Source organism: Nyctibius grandis, chromosome Z, assembly GCF_013368605.1.
Source record: "Nyctibius grandis isolate bNycGra1 chromosome Z, bNycGra1.pri, whole genome shotgun sequence".
NCBI classification, from domain to species: Eukaryota; Metazoa; Chordata; class Aves; order Nyctibiiformes; family Nyctibiidae; genus Nyctibius; species Nyctibius grandis.
The window spans coordinates 18,537,374-18,556,211 of record NC_090695.1 but is presented as its reverse complement, the minus strand read 5'-3'; the positions used below and the strand labels follow the sequence as shown (position 1 = coordinate 18,556,211).

At 38.3% G+C, this 18,838-nt stretch overlaps 1 protein-coding gene across 1 annotated transcript in view; it reads right to left on the bottom strand.

Annotated features, from left to right (window-relative positions):
• MAP3K1 (mitogen-activated protein kinase kinase kinase 1) overlaps positions 1 to 18,838 on the bottom strand; it is a 64,980-nt gene that overhangs the window by 7,145 nt on the left and 38,997 nt on the right. The window contains exons 3-16 of the mRNA XM_068423660.1: positions 17,817 to 18,023; positions 15,863 to 16,063; positions 14,812 to 14,928; positions 14,119 to 14,267; positions 8,824 to 8,945; positions 7,951 to 8,032; positions 7,642 to 7,819; positions 6,564 to 6,854; positions 5,957 to 6,078; positions 4,800 to 4,891; positions 4,360 to 4,549; positions 2,785 to 4,063; positions 1,711 to 1,863; positions 162 to 324 (exon numbers count right to left, since the gene is read on the bottom strand). Of these exons, the coding sequence (XP_068279761.1) occupies positions 162 to 324; positions 1,711 to 1,863; positions 2,785 to 4,063; positions 4,360 to 4,549; positions 4,800 to 4,891; positions 5,957 to 6,078; positions 6,564 to 6,854; positions 7,642 to 7,819; positions 7,951 to 8,032; positions 8,824 to 8,945; positions 14,119 to 14,267; positions 14,812 to 14,928; positions 15,863 to 16,063; positions 17,817 to 18,023 (3,346 nt within the window). The remainder of the gene's footprint in view (positions 1 to 161; positions 325 to 1,710; positions 1,864 to 2,784; positions 4,064 to 4,359; positions 4,550 to 4,799; positions 4,892 to 5,956; positions 6,079 to 6,563; positions 6,855 to 7,641; positions 7,820 to 7,950; positions 8,033 to 8,823; positions 8,946 to 14,118; positions 14,268 to 14,811; positions 14,929 to 15,862; positions 16,064 to 17,816; positions 18,024 to 18,838) is intronic.

Genomic DNA, 18,838 nt, shown 5'->3' with positions numbered 1-18,838 from the left:
TATGACCACTTGAACTGTTCCGTAAGTAGACCTTCGTACTGGTTACCAAAAGCAATGAAAATACAAATATACAAACTGAAGTGATGCAAAATGCAGTATGAAACTACATAGTTCAAGACTCAGCTGATTTTTTCATTTTCTTTGGCACAGTAGTTGTTTACCTGCCATCCATTCAATAAAGAGGTTATAGTTGCTCTTCTCACATGTAGCTCCCAACATTCGAATAATATTAGGATGGTTCAGATGACTCATCATCCTTATTTCTTCTCTCAGTGCTTCAACTACCTCTTCTTGCTCAGATGATGTATTCCTGACATATGTCACCTGTTTTGAAATACGGTATTCAGACTTACCTTACATAATTACCAGTCCTATAACCCCCCCCTTCAGTACAGTAACAAGAATGGATGGGCTTCCATCCCTTTTCACCATCTGGAAATAGCAAGTATTCTTTTATCTCATTCCCTTCAGCTAGGAACTATCTCCACGTGAGACAGTCATAGAAAATTAAGAGTGATCTTCTGGGGAAATACCAACAAAAATCTCTCCAAGTATGGAGTGGGGAACCTTCCCTCTTCACTCTCCTCTGCTTAAACTAGGTAAAAAAATTTTTTTTCATATGTTGAAGAAAAGGAAGATAGATAAGGCCTGAAAGGGGATTCTAACAGTGGTATTATTTGTAAGATTTTTACTAATTTAACCATACTATCTGTTTCATAACTAAATCTCTTATCACAGAAATTTGATTGGGGGGGGAGGTGGGTGGGGGGATAGGGCACAGCAGGAGGGAAGCAGATCAGAAGTCCTGTAATGGAACTGGAGCCAACCCCAGCTTTGATCCACACTACATCTGAAATAATGGTATGCTGCAAAGAATTTGCTCTGGGTATCAGCATCATCATCATCTCTCCAGGAGGAGCCTCAAGGACTACATGGACAGCCCTACTCTTTCACAAGCAAGGGAGTTTCAAAGGAGGAATACCTGATGACAGATACTCTTTCCCTGATTAAATGTTTTGAAAATGCTCAATTCCATAGGTATAAGTTCATTCTAGAATTAATAAGAAAATGTTACGACTAAAATTCTCTCTATGTTGGTATCACTGATTCAGACCTAGGGCACATTAAGTGCGAAAGATTTACATCTAGAACTTTAAAAATGTTGAGTGAAGCATGTGCATTTGGGCCTCTTTTCTTAGTCACACTTCTGTATCTATTAATTTAAATATTAAATACTTGCCTCAAATTTGGATCAGAGGAAACAAGCATTAAACTACATCTCCTCCGCTTGAACTGTTTCAGAAAAAAAAATCTTGACAAGTATGGAAAATGATTCAAAAGCTACCTTGCAAATAGGGCATTAATTTGGAATCAAGAGATCTGGGATCCATTCCTAACTCTGTCACTGATTTATGAACTTGATAAAAGTAAAAATGCATTTGAAGGACTGTGAAAGAAATTTGGCATATAAAAAAAGTACAGTATTTTTTCATTTTAAGGAGAAGTGAAAAAACCTGAAAATACTATGTTAATACCATGCACTTAAAGACTTTTTATTATGTATTATGTGAGAACACATGACAGAGAGCGGAGGTAGCAAGGAACACAAGAAGTCTGTGAGAGCAAAGAGCCTTTATATTTAATATCCCAAAGAAATATTGAAGAACAAGCACAATATATTTAAGAAAGTGAAGTATTTGAAGTATTTACCTGTTTTACAGCCATTAATGTCCCAGTTCCTACATCTTGAGCTTGGTAACAGGAAGAGAAAGCTCCAAGACCAATCTGCTGACCTTTAAGCCATTCTTCATCTTCTCTGTAATGGTGTTTTGCTTTGGTATGTCCAGGCAGGGTTTCTGGTGTCTGCAAATTAAATTCCAAATCAATTCTGTCTTTACTAGCATGCATCTAAAATGTAGACATCTTGGAAGGTTAGGAAATACCCAAGCTTACGTGCCTCTCCTCTCCCTTACAGTTCTTTGCACTGCATGTTATACATGTTTCAGCTGAGACCAGAACACCAGAGTATTCCGTAATCCACATGCTCCTACTCTATGTAAGAACAGAGAGCCTCCTCTATGTTACTACTTGAAGGTAAAAAGCAAGATTTAAGGACACAAATAGGAGGAAGACTTTTTTCCTGTTTCTGATCTCATGTCTAGTTAAGGTTTTAGTTAGCACCTATAGTAAACACAGCCAAAATCACATTGTTTCCTACTTAATTTGTTTCTCCCATTTTATGCTTCACATGTTGTTACCTCATGCGAAGGATCAGAAATTAAATACTCCTTTCTCTATTCTTGTGCTTTTGTCTATTTGCAAACAAATATCTTTTTTCTGACCTCTAAAGTATCTCACATTCTCTCTCACAATGTGCCGACAAGAAGATCTCTTCCAACTCTGCCTTTTCTTTCAGAAACTTGTTTGGTTTTGTACAACTGCCTTCAAAGTAAATCAGCATTAAGATTCAGTGAAGTTCTACTCCTGCTTAAAACCTTTTTCTCATTTCCCAGTTTCCCCACTTTTACATTTCCTTCTTTGCCACTTTAAAAGTTGGTACGTGACAAGATGTTTCTCTTCCCAATACCTTCTCTAAACTTGTTAATAATCATGGAAGGATTCTGTTAGCACCCTCAGCTGGCAAACTGTTTATACTCCAGGCTCCTACGAGAGGGTACTGAGTACCTTTGTGTTTTATGTAACTTTGGAAATATAACAGCACTGCTTTATAAATTCAGTGAACCTCAATTGAGACTTATGCTGAATTCCCACACATATACTTACATCCTGCTGAATGATTATGATATCTTCTCCATTTTCGACCTGTAGTTGAGGAATTATTGGCAGGGCATCTTGAGATGCTGACATTGCCATAGCAATAGCTAAAGCTTCCTCCTCTTCAGCTTCCATCTTTTCCTTGCATTTTTGATTATGATTTACATCATCTTTGTAAGTATCATCATTTTCTGCCCGCTCAGGAGAAAGAACTGCAACTTCAGACTTGAATGTAACTGTGCCATCACTCGTTGGCATGGAGGCTTCAAGTAGGTCCTCAATACTGGAATTGAGCTCTGCATTAACATCCAATCGACATTTTTCATCTACTGGTGTGAACACTGTCTCTTCACTTGGTATAACTGCACTGTTACTACTAGTACTATTGCCATCACACTGTGAAATATCATTCAGGTCAAGTGTCATACTGTTTTTTAACGTTTCTCCCTGCTTGTTCACATCACTTGGGGTGGGTCGTGATGGCTTTGGCCTGTGTATGTGACTGGATGGCAATGGCCTGGCTTGGGTAAAAACTGGAGAAAGTTTCTCTGGTTCTTTATTTTCAGCATAGTTTCTCTGAAACTGGAGAGAAAGTTTCCGCTGTGTTTGAGGAGAAGGTGAGGGGATTTTGCAGGGAACGAATCCCTGAGGTCTGAGTTTAGAGACATCTGTTACAGTGCCAGCTGGTACAGATGGGTTTGAAGGAGACAGGAGTGTTGGGAATAGTGACTGGGAATGACTGGATGAGGGAGACGAGTTCAAACATTGACTGTGGGGTTTTCCTTTTGTTAGAATGGCTGGCTTTGGTTGCTCAGTGGTTACTGATGAAACAGGAAGTCCCACAGCAAGGCCAGCCAGCGTCTCAGAAATGTCCTCTGGACTGGCACTCTGTTTTTTATCACTTAAACCTTTTGCACTTTTCTGTGATAACTGGACAGTATTGTTAGGAGTATTACTTTCTGTAGCTTCTGGAGAGTTATCTGGTACGGGCAGCTGCAAAAAGTCTTCGTGTCGACATTCCCCAGACTGCACTTCTTCCATGCCTAGCTGGATGGCTTCTGCAATTTCCATTTCATCTGCTATTGCCATCAGACGTCGACGCATCCTTGCATAATGAGTTGAGCTCGTCACACTCAACATTTCTAACAGCTTTACAAAAACATTGGGCACTCTTGCCACCATTCTTGCTGCACTCAAAAATACTCTCCGCGATAGTTTTCCAACCATTGAGTGGGAATTGTCAATTGATTGCAAGGCGAAAGTTAATAGGGAGAGAAGTTTCTTATACCTAAAAAAAGAAAAGAGGTGTTTTATAAACTGTTATGCTCTAGTTAACTAGTGCCAAGAAAGCCATTTCAAGATAATGTATTTAGCTGTCCGTTCTGCAGTAGAAAAGAGACTACTTATTGCTGCACTGGTGCTTCAAAATTGATTCACAGGTTAGAAGTTTTTAAAAAAGGCAACCATTTACTCCATAAAGTAAGTGCACTTTGCATATATACAATTTGTTTACAAGAAGCAAACTTTTTTTTTTAAGAAATCACCAACTAGGAAAAGTAATAGTCACATAGCGTAAACAAGTACCTGTCCACTATGGTATCAGCCTGTAAAACATCTCCACAGACAATGTGGGGATAAAATTCACCAGGAAATTCCAGCAGAAGTCTGTCTATCAGACAAAGTCGCCCCAGTAGCGCTTGCCAGTTGCTGGATTCGGTTTGGGTTCCGAGAATACAATTTAAGACATAATCAACACCACCAATACCAATGGACCCTATAAAAAAAATTGATAAAATAAGGATTAGATATGTTCACAATCTAAATTCTGATCTAAATAAAAATCAGAACTGTTATCATACAGAAATACAAATTTTGTGCCCAAATTACCCCCCTCCCAAACTGCTGAGAGAAATACTGTTCTCTTTGCCATGCTGATACTGGATAAATCCTGTATGAAATTTAAAACACTTCAGTATATTTGCTTGTAATTATAATTCCAGTTATATATGAAGACCTATTATTACCAGACTTAAGTATTTCTCTCCCAACTGCCAGCTCGCCCGCTTGGCCTTTACACATCTCCAATAGCGTTGAGACTGAAAGCTGACTTGTTCGACTGTAAGAAATTAAAACCGAAAAATAACTCTTAGGAGATGCTTTCAAGGAGAAAAACTGTAATCACTGTATTTCAATAATCATTAGCTTGGAATTGTGCATGGAAAATGATTTCACACCACTTTATTCCAATATGTTTCTATAATCCTCTGTCTGTAAGCTACCAATAGTTCTGGTATCTGCAAGGATACTTGCAGAAAAGTAAGTCTATCACTAATAAATAAACAAAAACCCAAGTAAGACCTCATCCTCTTGCAAAAACAGTCCAAATCCAGCAATCCAGCAATATGAGAAACAGTTCTATTTCATTTATTCCTTTAGCTTTAGATATTCTCTTGCTAGACTACTGCTGGGGCATCTGTAGCTGCCGTTTCAGAACAAATGCTGCTTAGGAATTAAACCTAAAGTGACAAAAATCAAGCTGGTGGACTTCCGCATCTAGTTTATGGTACAGGTGAAAAAATGGTTAGTCTGGCAGAACAGAGTAGCTCGGGACACGAAAACAAGGCCTATGCAAGCCAGAAATGCCATGGCCATTCACTCAGAATCACCATCTCCTAACATTGTATTGTGACATAGAAAGTAGAAGTGTTATGTTAACACTTCAAAGCACAGATGAAGTGTTACAAAAAAGCTACAACAGCTTTTGTTGAAGCAGGAAACATACATGACTGATACTTGCTGAAGGGTACTTGCTGACTGCTTAAAGGTAAGTCATGAGAATTAGACCAAAGCAATATCAACTGAGATGGGGAGGATGGTTGATGGCTGCACCTAACATCTTCCTTTATTTTAAGGATGGGGGAAGGCCTTATGAAAGCAAAGTATCATTTAAAATTTCTAAGTGTTGGAAAAATACAATCAGCCTTCAAAACCTGCATCTTTCAAACCAGAAGTTTGTTGGTGTCTATTAGACTTTAATAAAAACATGACATATTTATACTTATGATCCACACACCCATCAACTATAAATGGTCTCCCAGTTCCACATAAATAGCAACGAATGAAGCTTCAAGACATTTCAGTAACAGTCCAAAATGAATTCGAAGTTCATGAGACACCATACCTGTTGGCATCTGCACATTTAACTAATATCGTCTCTACAACTGGCTTGAGAAGTCGCTGTAGTTTAGTCCTCTCTGCCAAAGTATGACAGGGAGTATACACCAGCATGGCTCTTAAAGTTTTCTAAGAGAAAGGAAAAAGCAATACATATTAAATAAAATTAACTACACAATTTAGATTTTTTTTTTTAAGAATTGTAAATAGTTTTATATAAATTGCATTCAAAATATCAGTGAAATGTTCAAAGGATCACCGATCCTAACAATGAATATGTGGTAAGCTATATATGTATTCTTTGAGATTGGAAAGAACCTAGTCATACAAGTACTGTATGTACAAGTCATACAAGTACCTAGTACATATAAATACTTAGCACTGTATCAAGCTTTTCCTTATATTTGGCCAGTGGAGTCAGGCCATTTCACTCTTGCAGAGGATTTTGTTCATCCCGCTTTCAGATGATGGTTGAAAGTTAAGTCATCAGTGGTGCTCAACAACAATTACTAAGATTCCTGACTTTATATATATATATCTCCTTCCTTCCCCTCCCCTTCAAAAATGAAGTAACTTCGAAATTACTAGAAAACAATGAGTAAACAACTACTTACTAAAGCAGCAACATACACTTTGTAGACAGGGTCGGCACAGACCATGGACAGCACACTGCAGCAGGATTCCACCACCACATCTCCTGAGATACTGGTCTGAGATGACCCACTAGCTGCTCCCAGAGCTCCAGCACTTGTGTTGTTTCCATTGCTAATTCCAGAACTTCCAGTGCTTTCACCATTAGCCAGTAATAGAGCACCACTAACGTCATGGGAAAGACGTCTAAGTGCCATCTCTCGTATATTCCAGTTGCGAGAAAACAAGCAGCCAACTAACTCCATTCCAAATACCTGCCAAGGAAAAAGCAACGTTACAGGAGTCAAACTGAATAATACTGCAACCTAAGTACCCAAGAAGAGCAACTAAAAAAGAGCAAAGAAATGTTTCTGGTGAAAAATCACCCTACGAAGTCTGACAGCAGAAATGTGTCAGAAGGTACAGTGTCTTAAAAAAAAGATTGTGATAGAAATGAAACACCGTTAAGTGATAAGTCATCAATTCTCCAAAAACTCCGTTAAGAGAAGTGGAAGGATGACTCTATGGATGGTTTCATTCACTTTGAATTTTAATTATTCAGTATGGAGTTTGTTTCTAGACATTGATATAAACAACCCTGAAACCAAGGCCCAGCTATACCAGACAAAAATCACAGCCGAAATATAGGCCACACAAGTTCTGCCACTTTTAAGTGTGTGACCCCTGCTCAGTTGAACCCAGCTCTAGACTCTAGAGTTTAGGTCATTCGGCTCCTGCAACACAATTCGGGTAACAGTAAGTGACAACCTTGTATTTATGTGACACTTGCACAACCAAAACTAGAGTTAAGAATACTACATTTTATTCCATGGACCTTTAATATGAGGCCTGAAATGAAGTCCAAAACTGAAACCCCACTTAAAACAAGACTGGAAAACTTTCTCTTCTGATGCAAGTTAAATATCATTCTTTCCAATCATAATCATCCGTAAAGCTGAAGGGATTCAGAACAAATTTTTTGAATTGTTGATCTGACAGATCTATCAAAACAGTTCAAAATCAGTTTTTACATTTGAAGCTTCTTTTACAGAGTAAGATTACCTGAATCCATGGCTCAGCTAAATCTTTATAGGCAGAAGGGATCTGCTGGACCCCATAATGAGTAAGGTTAAAATTACTATCTTGGGTTCTTCTCTGTGATCCAGCTGTAGATTGCTGCTGAGTTTGTTGCTGAACCACACGGAGAACAGAAGAATCCACAGGGCTTGGCAATTCATGACTACAGATTAACAACAAATAACATGGATTAACAAGTGAAACATTTACTGAAGTAAATACTTCACCATATTTAGGAACATCAACTAAGGATCCAGAAACAGACAGTTTGCTATACACAGAGTGAATCCTTACCTATAGAAATCATGAGATCTCCATTTAGATCTACAAAGAGGACAGATAAGTGGCTCTCTGTTTCTTCTGCATTCTTCTGCCCCTGGAACACAGCAACAGGATTACAAGTACTTTAGTTTTACAGTGTATAAAACCAGAAGACGGCATTACTATTTCTAATTTTTACTGAAGAATGTTAGTTTCAGGATAAACACTTCTGAACTGAGCCATTTGCAGCAGCCTGACAAATATGGACATTGAAACACCTTTTGCATGCAGAAATGCTTCAGTTTAGCACTACAATTAATATTAAGACTTATGAACTGAAATGCAGTTCCTTTTTGTACCTTAAACATAGGTAATACTTTTTCAAAAGTATTAAAATATGGGAAATGGAATTTTATTTGTTAAAACAAACTGTACTATTTATATACTTTATTTAATGTAGTATGTAAGCATACGCCATAATTCACTACATAATCCTAGCTCATAGTAGATGATTTTCATGCATTCTAATGACAAGTCACAGGGGGGCTAAAAGTCTGTTCTTAACCTTGCTCTAATTGGACATAATTTTTTCACTCAGGTAAAAGAGGCTCAAACCTCTAGCCCTGCAGTTAACTTCCTTCTCAAAGCATCAAATTGCAAACTTGATTTGTGAATAACTGATAAAATAAGGCATATCAATAGTACCTGAATGATACCAAACTCTCACAAAGAGCTACCAGTCATCACTTAAGAACAGGTTTCTGTTTGGTTTTTTTTTGTTTGTTTGATTGATTTTTTTTTTATTTTTAAAACCAAACAAAAAAAACCAACAAAACCACACTAAGTTATAATACTTTTGCATATTTAGAGTCACCAGAACTCAACAAGACAAAGACAACAACATACATATTGACATGCAGTGGTGGTGTAATTTGTTCCTGCAGCCATCTTCACACACAGTTAGGCTCTCTTCATCCAGCATGCCTAACAAACAAATGGGGCACATCTGTTCTTCTTCATCCTTCATACTATAAAAATAGATATTTGTGATGGTAAAAATGGCATATCAGAATTCAGAACAGGCTTTAACAGTGAAAAAAGATTAACTTCTAGTTTGGAATAGTCACTTCTGAATAACTATAGGCTATTCATGAATCATTCTCCTAAACCTTCGTCTGAATATGTAAGCAACCAAATTTTTAGAAGCACTGAGTACAGACAACACTTCATTGAAATTAAAGGGAAAGTCACAAAACACATGACATCTTTTCAAACTAGGTCACATACCAATTAGAGAGTGAAAGGCCCAGCCTTGGGCACTTACATTTTTTTCCCCCCTGAAGGCTTCTTTAAACAAACCAACCTTCACTTTTTTACTTATCATTTAGTTTTGAAAAACTAAGAAATTCTTTTATTTTGAAAGCTACCCACAGTTTCTTTTGCATCACACTCCTTTCAGAGTACCGAGTCACAACGTAGTCTTTAGCCCATTACAGGAAACTGTAAATACCATATCACAGAATCACAGAATCACAGAATCACAGAATCACAGAATCACAGAATCACAGAATCACAGAATCACAGAATCACAGAATCACAGAATCACAGAATCACAGAATCACAGAATCACAGAATCACAGAATCACAGAATCACAGAATCACAGAATCACAGAATCACAGAATCACAGAATCACAGAATCACAGAATCACAGAATCACAGAATCACAGAATGTTAGGGATTGGAAGGGACCTCGAAAGATCATCTAGTCCAATCCCCCTGCCGGAGAAGGATTGCCTAGACCATATCACACAGGAACGCGTCCAGGCGGGTTTTGAATGTCTCCAGAGAAGGAGACTCCACAACCTCTCTGGGCAGCCTGTTCCAGTGGTCGGTCACCCTCACCGTAAAGAAGTTTTTCCTCATATTTATGTGGAACCTCCTGTGCTCCAGCTTGCACCCATTGCCCCTTGTCCTGTCAAGGGATGTCACTGAGAAGAGCCTGGCTCCATCCTCATGACACTTGCCCTTTACATATTTATAAACATTAATGAGGTCACCCCTCAGTCTCCTCTTCTCTAAGCTAAAGAGACCCAGCTCCCTCAGCCCTTCCTCATAAGGGAGATGTTCCACCCCCTTAATCATCTTCGTGGCTCTGCGCTGGACTCTCTCTAGCAGTTCCCTGTCCTTCTTGAACTGAGGGGCCCAGTTCATCTGGACACAATACTCCAGATGCGGCCTCACCAGGGCAGAGTAGAGGGGGAGGAGAACCTTTCTCGGCCTGCTAACCACACCCCTTTCTAATACACCCCAGGATGCCATTGGCCTTCTTGGCCACAAGGGCACACTGCTGGCTCATGGTCATCCTGTTGTCCACTAGGACCCCCAGGTCCCTTTCCCCTATGCTGCTCTCCAACAGCTCTGTCCCCAACTTGTACTGGTACATGGGGTTGTTCTTGCCCAGATGCAGGACTCTACACTTGCCCTTGTTATATTTCATTAAATTTCTCCCCGCCCATAGGTAAAACTCAGAAATTTAACAGAAGATAACAGCCACTGAAGAATTTTGACACTAACAGGAACAGATGCAATAGACACAAATGAACACTAACATACCTACATGTCACATGTAGATTTTTTTAAAAAGTTTTCCCCGTTTTACATGTTGCTTCCATTTTATTTACCCCCACCTTAATTTTTAAATGGATATAAGCAGAGATTTTGCCAGAAAAATTTTTCTGAACTTAAACAATGTGTAGTGAAAAAAACAGATTTTAGTCTTCTGTAGTATTGATTAAATGTGTAGAACTCTTACTATTCATGGCAAAACTTTAAGTTATAGTTGGTGTGTCTAAAAGTTTGAAGGAACCCTTTATTTGCTCACCAACAATATATTTTTAAAATAAAATCAATTTGTATATACATTATTTCTATACACATATATTCACTTTTATTTCCTTGAAAATGGTTGACACTATTTTTTTCCTTGAAAAATCCACAAAAATAAGCTTACAGTGAAAAATTCATTTCCACAACACGTACAGAAACATAAGTATTAATTTAAAACTTACTTTTGAAGAATTAGTAATAAACCAAAAATAACTGCAAATCAAAGTAATTATCAGAACTGAGTAAACTTTTATCTGAAATGAATCTGATGCTCAGTGTTCTCTGCCTTACTTATATCATGCAAGATTAGACTTGCACAAAACAGCAATTTATCTCATCGAGCCAGTAATGCTAGGAAGTAATCATCACGTGTACTGGCAAGCAACTGAAAAAATCTTTCATCCTTTAAAAAATGAGAACTAATGCAGTGAAGTTCACAATCCAGTGAAGTCAATTTTATGAAAAAAAAAGTAAAATATTTTCCTACACAAGTTATCTACACTAAAGGAACTGGCTTGCCAGATAAGTAGTTCCAGAGTAGATTATGTATTTAACTGCTTTGTGTATGCAATTTATTTACAGTGACGCAATTTGGAAAAATAAGTAAAAGATGATGGGAAATTAAGGTCATAATCTGTACACAAGAATTATAAACCTGTCTGAAAATATTCATCTAACTATATGCTTATTATCACAAAGTAACACATCAAGGTACTCCTTAAGTCAGGTTTCTCTTCACACAAAAGAAAGTCTCAGTTTAGGTTGCCTTCTGTGGTTTGACCTCTCTACGTATGTCTAGTTCACCCATTAATGCATGCACAAATCACTTGTTTAAAAAAATTAACCAATATCTTTTCAAAATCAAGGAAAAGAACATGCAGAAGCACTCAACTAGTAGAAGTCAGGGGAGGAAAAAAAAAAATCAAAGAATCAAGCACCACTTAAAATTGATAAATCAGGCATCTTTTAATATTGTATAAACTATGAAAATCATAATAGTTTAATAGCTCCCTTAAAATAATTTAATCACCCATTTTACATGAAGTATTTTTTAAATATATGCTTACTTATGTTTTTATATATCTTTTTAATATATGTTTACACAAGTAGAGTGCATTTACCCAGAATGTTTTCAGTATATTGCCACAGGCACCAACATTTCTCCCAAGCAGGACAACAGAAAAAGAAAAATCACGTTTCTTCATTTGTCAACATTTGCACAAGTGCTGTATTTGAACCAATGCACAGAAGTAGGTTTCCAAAGTTAAAATAATGCTTCAGTCTTGCACTTACATTTCAAAAGTTTGTTTCCCAAATTCATAAAGGGTCAAAAAAATTCGTTTCAGAACTCTACTTAATATTTTTCAAACAGAAGTTAGAAAGCAAATATGCCCACTTGGTACCACAGCGACTAATGTATCACAGAATCACAGAATCACAGAATGTTAGGGATTGGAAGGGACCTCGAAAGATCATCTAGTCCAATCCCCCCGCCGGGGCAGGATTGCCTAGACCATATCACACAGGAACGTGTCCAGGCGGGTTTTGAATGTCTCCAGAGAAGGAGACTCCACAACCTCTCTGGGCAGCCTGTTCCAGTGTTCAGTCACCCTTACAGTAAAGAAGTTTTTCCTCAAATTTAAGTGGAACCTCCTGTGCTCCAGCTTGCACCCATTGCCCCTTGTCCTGTCAAGGGATGTCACTGAGAAGAGCCTGGCTCCATCCTCTTGACACTTGCCCTTTACATATTTATAAACATTAATGAGGTCACCCCTCAGTCTCCTCTTCTCTAAGCTAAAGAGACCCAGCTCCCTCAGCCTCTCCTCATAAGGGAGATGTTCCACTCCCTTAATCATCTTCGTGGCTCTGCGCTGGACTCTCTCTAGCAGTTCCCTGTCCTTCTTGAACTGAGGGGCCCAGAACTGGACACAATATTCCAGATGCGGCCTCACCAGGGCAGAGTAGAGGGGGAGGAGAACCTCTCTCGACCTGCTGACCACACCCCTTCTAATACACCCCAGGATGCCATTGGCCTTCTTGGCCACAAGGGCACACTGCTGGCTCATGGTCATCCTGTTGTCCACTAGGACCCCCAGGTCCCTTTCCCCTACGCTGCTCTCCAACAGCTCTGTCCCCAACTTGTACTGGTACATGGGGTTGTTCTTGCCCAGATGCAGGACTCTACACTTGCCCTTGTTATATTTCATTAAATTTCTTCCCGCCCAACTCTCCAGCCTGTCCAGGTCCCTCTGAATGGCTGCGCAGCCTTCCGGCGCATCAGCCACTCCTCCCAGTTTTGTGTCATCAGCGAACTTGCTGACAGCGCACTCTAATCCCTCATCCAAGTCATTAATGAATATATTGAATAGAACTGGTCCCAGTACCGACCCTTGCGGAACTCCGCTAGACACAGACCTCCAACTGGACTCTGTCCCGCTGACCACTACTCTCTGGCTTCTTTCCTTCAGCCAGTTTACAATCCACCTCACTACCCGATCATCCAGACCACACTTCCACAGTTTAGCTGCGAGGATGCTGTGGGAGACCGTGTCAAACTCTTTACTGAAATCGAGATAGACCACATCCACAGCTTTACCATCATCTATCCACCGGGTAACATCCTCATAAAAGGCTATCAAGTTGGTTGCGCAAGACTTCCCCTTGGTGAAGCCATGCTGAGTGCCCCTAATGATCCCCCTATCCTTGATGTGCCTAGAGACAGCACCAAGAACAAGTTGCTCCATCACCTTTCCAGGGATGGAGGTGAGGCTGACTGGTCTATAGTTACCCGGGTCCTCCTTCCTGCCCTTTTTGAAGACTGGAGTGACATTCGCTTTCCTCCAGTCCTCAGGCACCTCTCCCGTTGCCCACGACTTAGCAAAGATGATGGAGAGTGGCCTAGCAATGACTTCCGCCAGCTCCCTCAGCACCTGCGGGTGCATCCCATCAGGGCCCATGGATTTATGGACGTCCAGGTTGCTTAATTGGTCCCTGACCCAGCCCTCATCAACCAAGACAGATTCCTCCTCTATCCTGACTTCTTCTGAGGCCGCAGGGGTCCAGGGCTCCCCAGGACAGCCTCCAACAGTATAGACAGAGGCAAAGAAGGCATTCAGTAACTCCGCCTTCTTTTTATCCTCTGTCTCCAGGACAGAGATAATGTATGCTTAACTCAACTGTTTGCAAATACATACACTTAATGTGGCTTGAAATGAAAGCAGCTTTGAACAAAAAGAATGTAGGTGATTCTAAACCTCCAAAATTAGAAGAAAACTACAGAATAAAACTTTTAATTCCTTTAGAAAAATACTAACCTGTTTTCTGAACTAGATGTAGAAGTACTAGATGATGACAGTGTATGAGAATTTGACATGCGCGAGACAAACTTCTGGATGGTGTTACGAGATGGAGCTTTGATCCTCGAGCTACGCCTACTGTGATATTTCTGGAACAAACTCTCAACCTAACATCAGAAAAAGACAGCAACAGTCGTATTTATGCTATGTATAGCTTGTAATTAAAAGTAGTATCACTAAAGCTTAACTACTGCTGAAAAAAAAAAATCTATTCACCTTCACAATTATGCATTAACAGTAGCAGCAGCAATTTCAGAAGTCTTACTAATAAACAGATCACAGGAAACTTTACAACGAATTTGCTTATTAAAAATAACAGCTTTAAGTATACACGCAATTACTTCTGAAACCCTCGTTCTGTTTACCTTTTAGCTAATCAGTGAGACAGATACACAAATTTGAGTAGAAAATCTAAGATTTGAGTCACTCACTAAACTAGAGCTCTCTACTACTCTTAGTTATGTCTTTTATTTGCAGCTATTTTTTTTATAATTGCATAGCTCTTGAGGCTGAATTAAAGATATAATAAAAAACATATATTCTTGTTGCTTTGAAAAGCAATAGTTTTCAGCATTTTTAAGGTAATATCCTGAAGACTTTTACGTGGAATGTATTTTAGATCTGCTATTAGTTCTATTAGAAATCGATTACCTCAAAGTTCTTCAGTGTCTTCCTCCAGAGCATTGGGTCTGAGGGTTCAAGCTGGAACACTCGCAGCATAACAAACAGCAGATGAATACAAAACGTCCCACGGCCACAGCTACAAGTCTGCAAAGAAAACTACATAGTAAGGCTCTACTGAATTGATAATTTCATAGATAATTTTTCCACATTTAAGTGTATCATAGAACATATATTACCACTTCCTTGTTCCCCGCTCCCGAAAAAAAAAATAGTTTTTGCAAAATATTTCATACATAGCCTTAAATATCTTCTTATATCGCCTTACAGAAAATGCTAATTCCCAAAATATTATTCCCAAAATTATTCAGGAATATGTACACAAAAGCAGACAATTATTATACCAGTTTTCAGTTGACTTTTTTTCCATTTTTTCATTTTTTTAAAGTCAATTGAAGCTATTGCTATGCTTCATACTAGAAGGAATTTATGCATATAATCATCATCTATCCATAACATGACAGCAATCAAACTTAAATGAGATGCTTCTGTTTACTCAAAGACCTAGATGTTCCCCAATGCAGCATCACATTAGTACTATGAAAGTCTATGAAAAGGACCTTACTATGGATATTAATGAAATTATCACAGCAATAAAGGAATTGTCATATAGTTGTCATTTTTATGTATCCCATGAATAGAGAAAATAAAGTGTTCCAGAATGAGAAACCAGAAAAATGAAGTGGACAAATTTTAGCCAAAAATACTTCAGATAGATAATTTGGAGCCACTTCGAGGAATGAGAAACAGACAGGACAATAGTAATTACTTCCAAAGTAGAGGGTTTGCTTTTTTTTTAAGACAAACTTTAGACAAAGCTAATATACTCACTACATAATTGACAAAATACAAGCTGATCATTATATTACATGAGCACAGATCACAACTTTTAAACATTACTTTATAGAACCATTATCATGGGTTGGTGACTAACGAACTTGATCTAGTTTAGTTTTGAACAGTTTTCCAAGATTAACTATGAATTAATAAAAGCTACAGACAACACAAAAATGTTCTCTACCTGAGGCCCAATAAACACTCTGTATTTATTATCAGGGCTGTCTCCTCCAATTAAGAAAGAGTTGGGTCCTATCTGCTGCAGCAAGTACAGCCTGGCTCGCATCACTTTGTTGACACGACGATTTGTTTCCTCAGGGCTGTATGGAGAGAAGCCATCTGGAGATGGGGCTCGTCGAGGTGGTGTTATTCGTCCACTCTGAAACTACGTAAGCAGTTCCATCAAAAGCATTTCCAGGACAACAGTAAGTTTAATCAGGTTTTGAGCCCCACCCCGCCACCGCAAATGACACAGAGTAAGAGAATCCCCCAAACCTGAACTACTGCTACTACTACCTGCTTATCCTATGTGACTTTAAAAGAATTACTTTTCTTCCACGCCCAGAACTCAAGGGCAGAAGAACAACTGAAATTTTGTCTCACATTATGATAGAAAAGGAGTCTTTTAAATTGCTTCTATTTTCAAGTCTTCATTGGTTGCCTTACCATATTACTACTGAATTAGCCAGTATAATTCAATCAGAAGATAATCATAGACTTGTGACTCAAGACAGGAAATTATTATATAAGGTTATAGCACTAATATATTTCGTAAATGAAGAAATCTTATGACTACAGTTTACAAAAGGGAATATACGGTCAATGAAGAACAAAAGTTTAAGAAATTCCAAAGAAAAGGAAAAAGGATACAGTTTCTTCTCCTTTGCACAATTAAAGCAACTTTCAGCTCAAGATGTTTTTTTTGTTTTGTTATCCCATGATCAAAAAATTCAATGGCCCAAACTTTTATTAAAATTGTCTTCATTTAAATTCTTCACATTTCTAACATTATGAGATGCATTAATGGTTCTGTCCAATTTAAATTCTTCTGCTTTGATTTATATCCACTTTGAATTTTATGTTATGATGCATAAAATTGTTATAATTGACTCACCGTCCATCCGTTAAGTAAAACATAGCCTGAACTTCTAAGGTTTTTCATGTGAAAGGTTAATATAAAACAAAGAAAAACAAATAAAAATGGATCAAAGGCTAAATTAGATAGTTCAGTGGTTTGTTATGGTTTTGGTTTTGTTTTGTTTTGTTTTTACTTTTCAATTTTTCTTGTTAAGAGGAAAGAAGCTGGGCTGCACTGTTGTAACTTGTGATATTCGTCCCTAGTTCAGAGAAACAGCAGTACATATTTTTGTTTTGGAAAACTTGTTCAGAGCAATGGGACAGACAACAAAAGCAGTCAGATCTTATTCTTACTCTAATTGCACTACAAAGTTGCAGATGTCTAAGTCAACTGAAGCCTAACTGTGGATGAGCATTTTTATAACAAGCAAACCCATTAGATACTGCTGCTCAAAACATTATATTCTTGATCTTCTTTAATGAAGCCAGTTACTATTGCTCAAAACATTCTATTCCAGATCTTCTCACATGTAATGATAGGGATTTTAGTCTCCTAACAATGCACATACCTAAATCTTCCCTAATCTGTACATAAAGATCAGTTCTGGAATAGAGGATCACAAATAGCATACCAGTAATGCTTTTCTTCAGGAATCTTAATCCAGTCAACAATTCTATCCCTGATGGAATATACCTGCCTGAAGAACTGACATGGAAAGCTACAGGGAAAAAAACAAACTACTAGCACCTCTTCACGCAAATCAAGCTAAGAGAATATACATGTCTTCCTGACTGAGTATCTATGTTTCTTCATTTATTTCCTAGAAATAAAAACTGAAAGCAGGACTGAATTAAAAAGAAAACGCACACCTAAGAGTAGAGAATAAAATTCCACACATGAGAAACATGAGATATGCTCTGCGTATCTCACTCAAGTGATACCCTGTCATAACCCCTTTGTATCAGCATCTTGCCCTCCACAGAAAGGATTAATTGCCTCTATAAGCAAAAGATTGCAGAATATAGGCAAATGAAAAATTACATCACAGCTTGCAACTTACAGGCACTGGAGATACCCTTTTTCTTCTAACACCCGGTGATTCAGATTTAACTGTCCTAGAAGACGATGAAGAGGAGCTACTAGGAGAAGGACTACGTCTTCCTTTCTGTGTAGGTGAAGAAGCAGTACTCTGTCCTTCAGCTTGAGGTTCTAGAGAGAGTTTGTTCACTTCCGATCCATCTCCTTTCCCAGGGATAGGTTTCACCACCTTGCAGGAATTAAACCATGTGTTAGAATTACATATTGATCATTTTACACTAAAGCAAAACAAAATCATCAAAACTTGTTTTGATGAACAAATTCATCAAAACTTGTTATATAATGCTAGCATTATATAATTAAGCCATTATCCAGACATCCGAAGTCTGCATATTCCCTAATATTAACATCTAATAGGGGTTATCTATCTTGTTAATCTATTCGCAACACAAAAGCAAGAAACTTTTCACCTGTCCATTTCTGCCACTGATGTCAGTTGTGGCAGCAACTGATTTGATTCTCAAAGGACTTCTGTAATTGTCATTCATGATATCTCAAAGGACAGCAATTCCCCCACTTGGATAGTAGGAGCCAAAAGAATTTTTTTTCTACAGGCATTGTCTTGTTTATTAAGAGCTATAACAGTGGATCCATCTGTTATATACAGTATCAGTTGAGAAATACTAGGGTAGCTATTTCTACAGCACAACACTTGCTGCAAAGTAAAAATTACTTTAAACCGAGAGGCAACACAGCAAAATTAAGGTGTGCTGCACCCTATAAGAACCACACTGAGGTTTTCTGCCTCTCATACAAGTAAAACAACTACTCCACATCTGGTATCTGAGCTAATCACTGTGCACTCTGCTGCACTACATGAATAGACATGTGCTCAGGCAGAGTGAGTACATACACTTCTAATACACTGCTTTGTTGTATGAACACTGAATTTTGACACTGAGGTGTGGAATATTTCAAGACAACTTTCAGCTGCCTGCCTCTCAGACCCACATAACAGATAAGAAGAGTAAGGTCCCCGGGAAT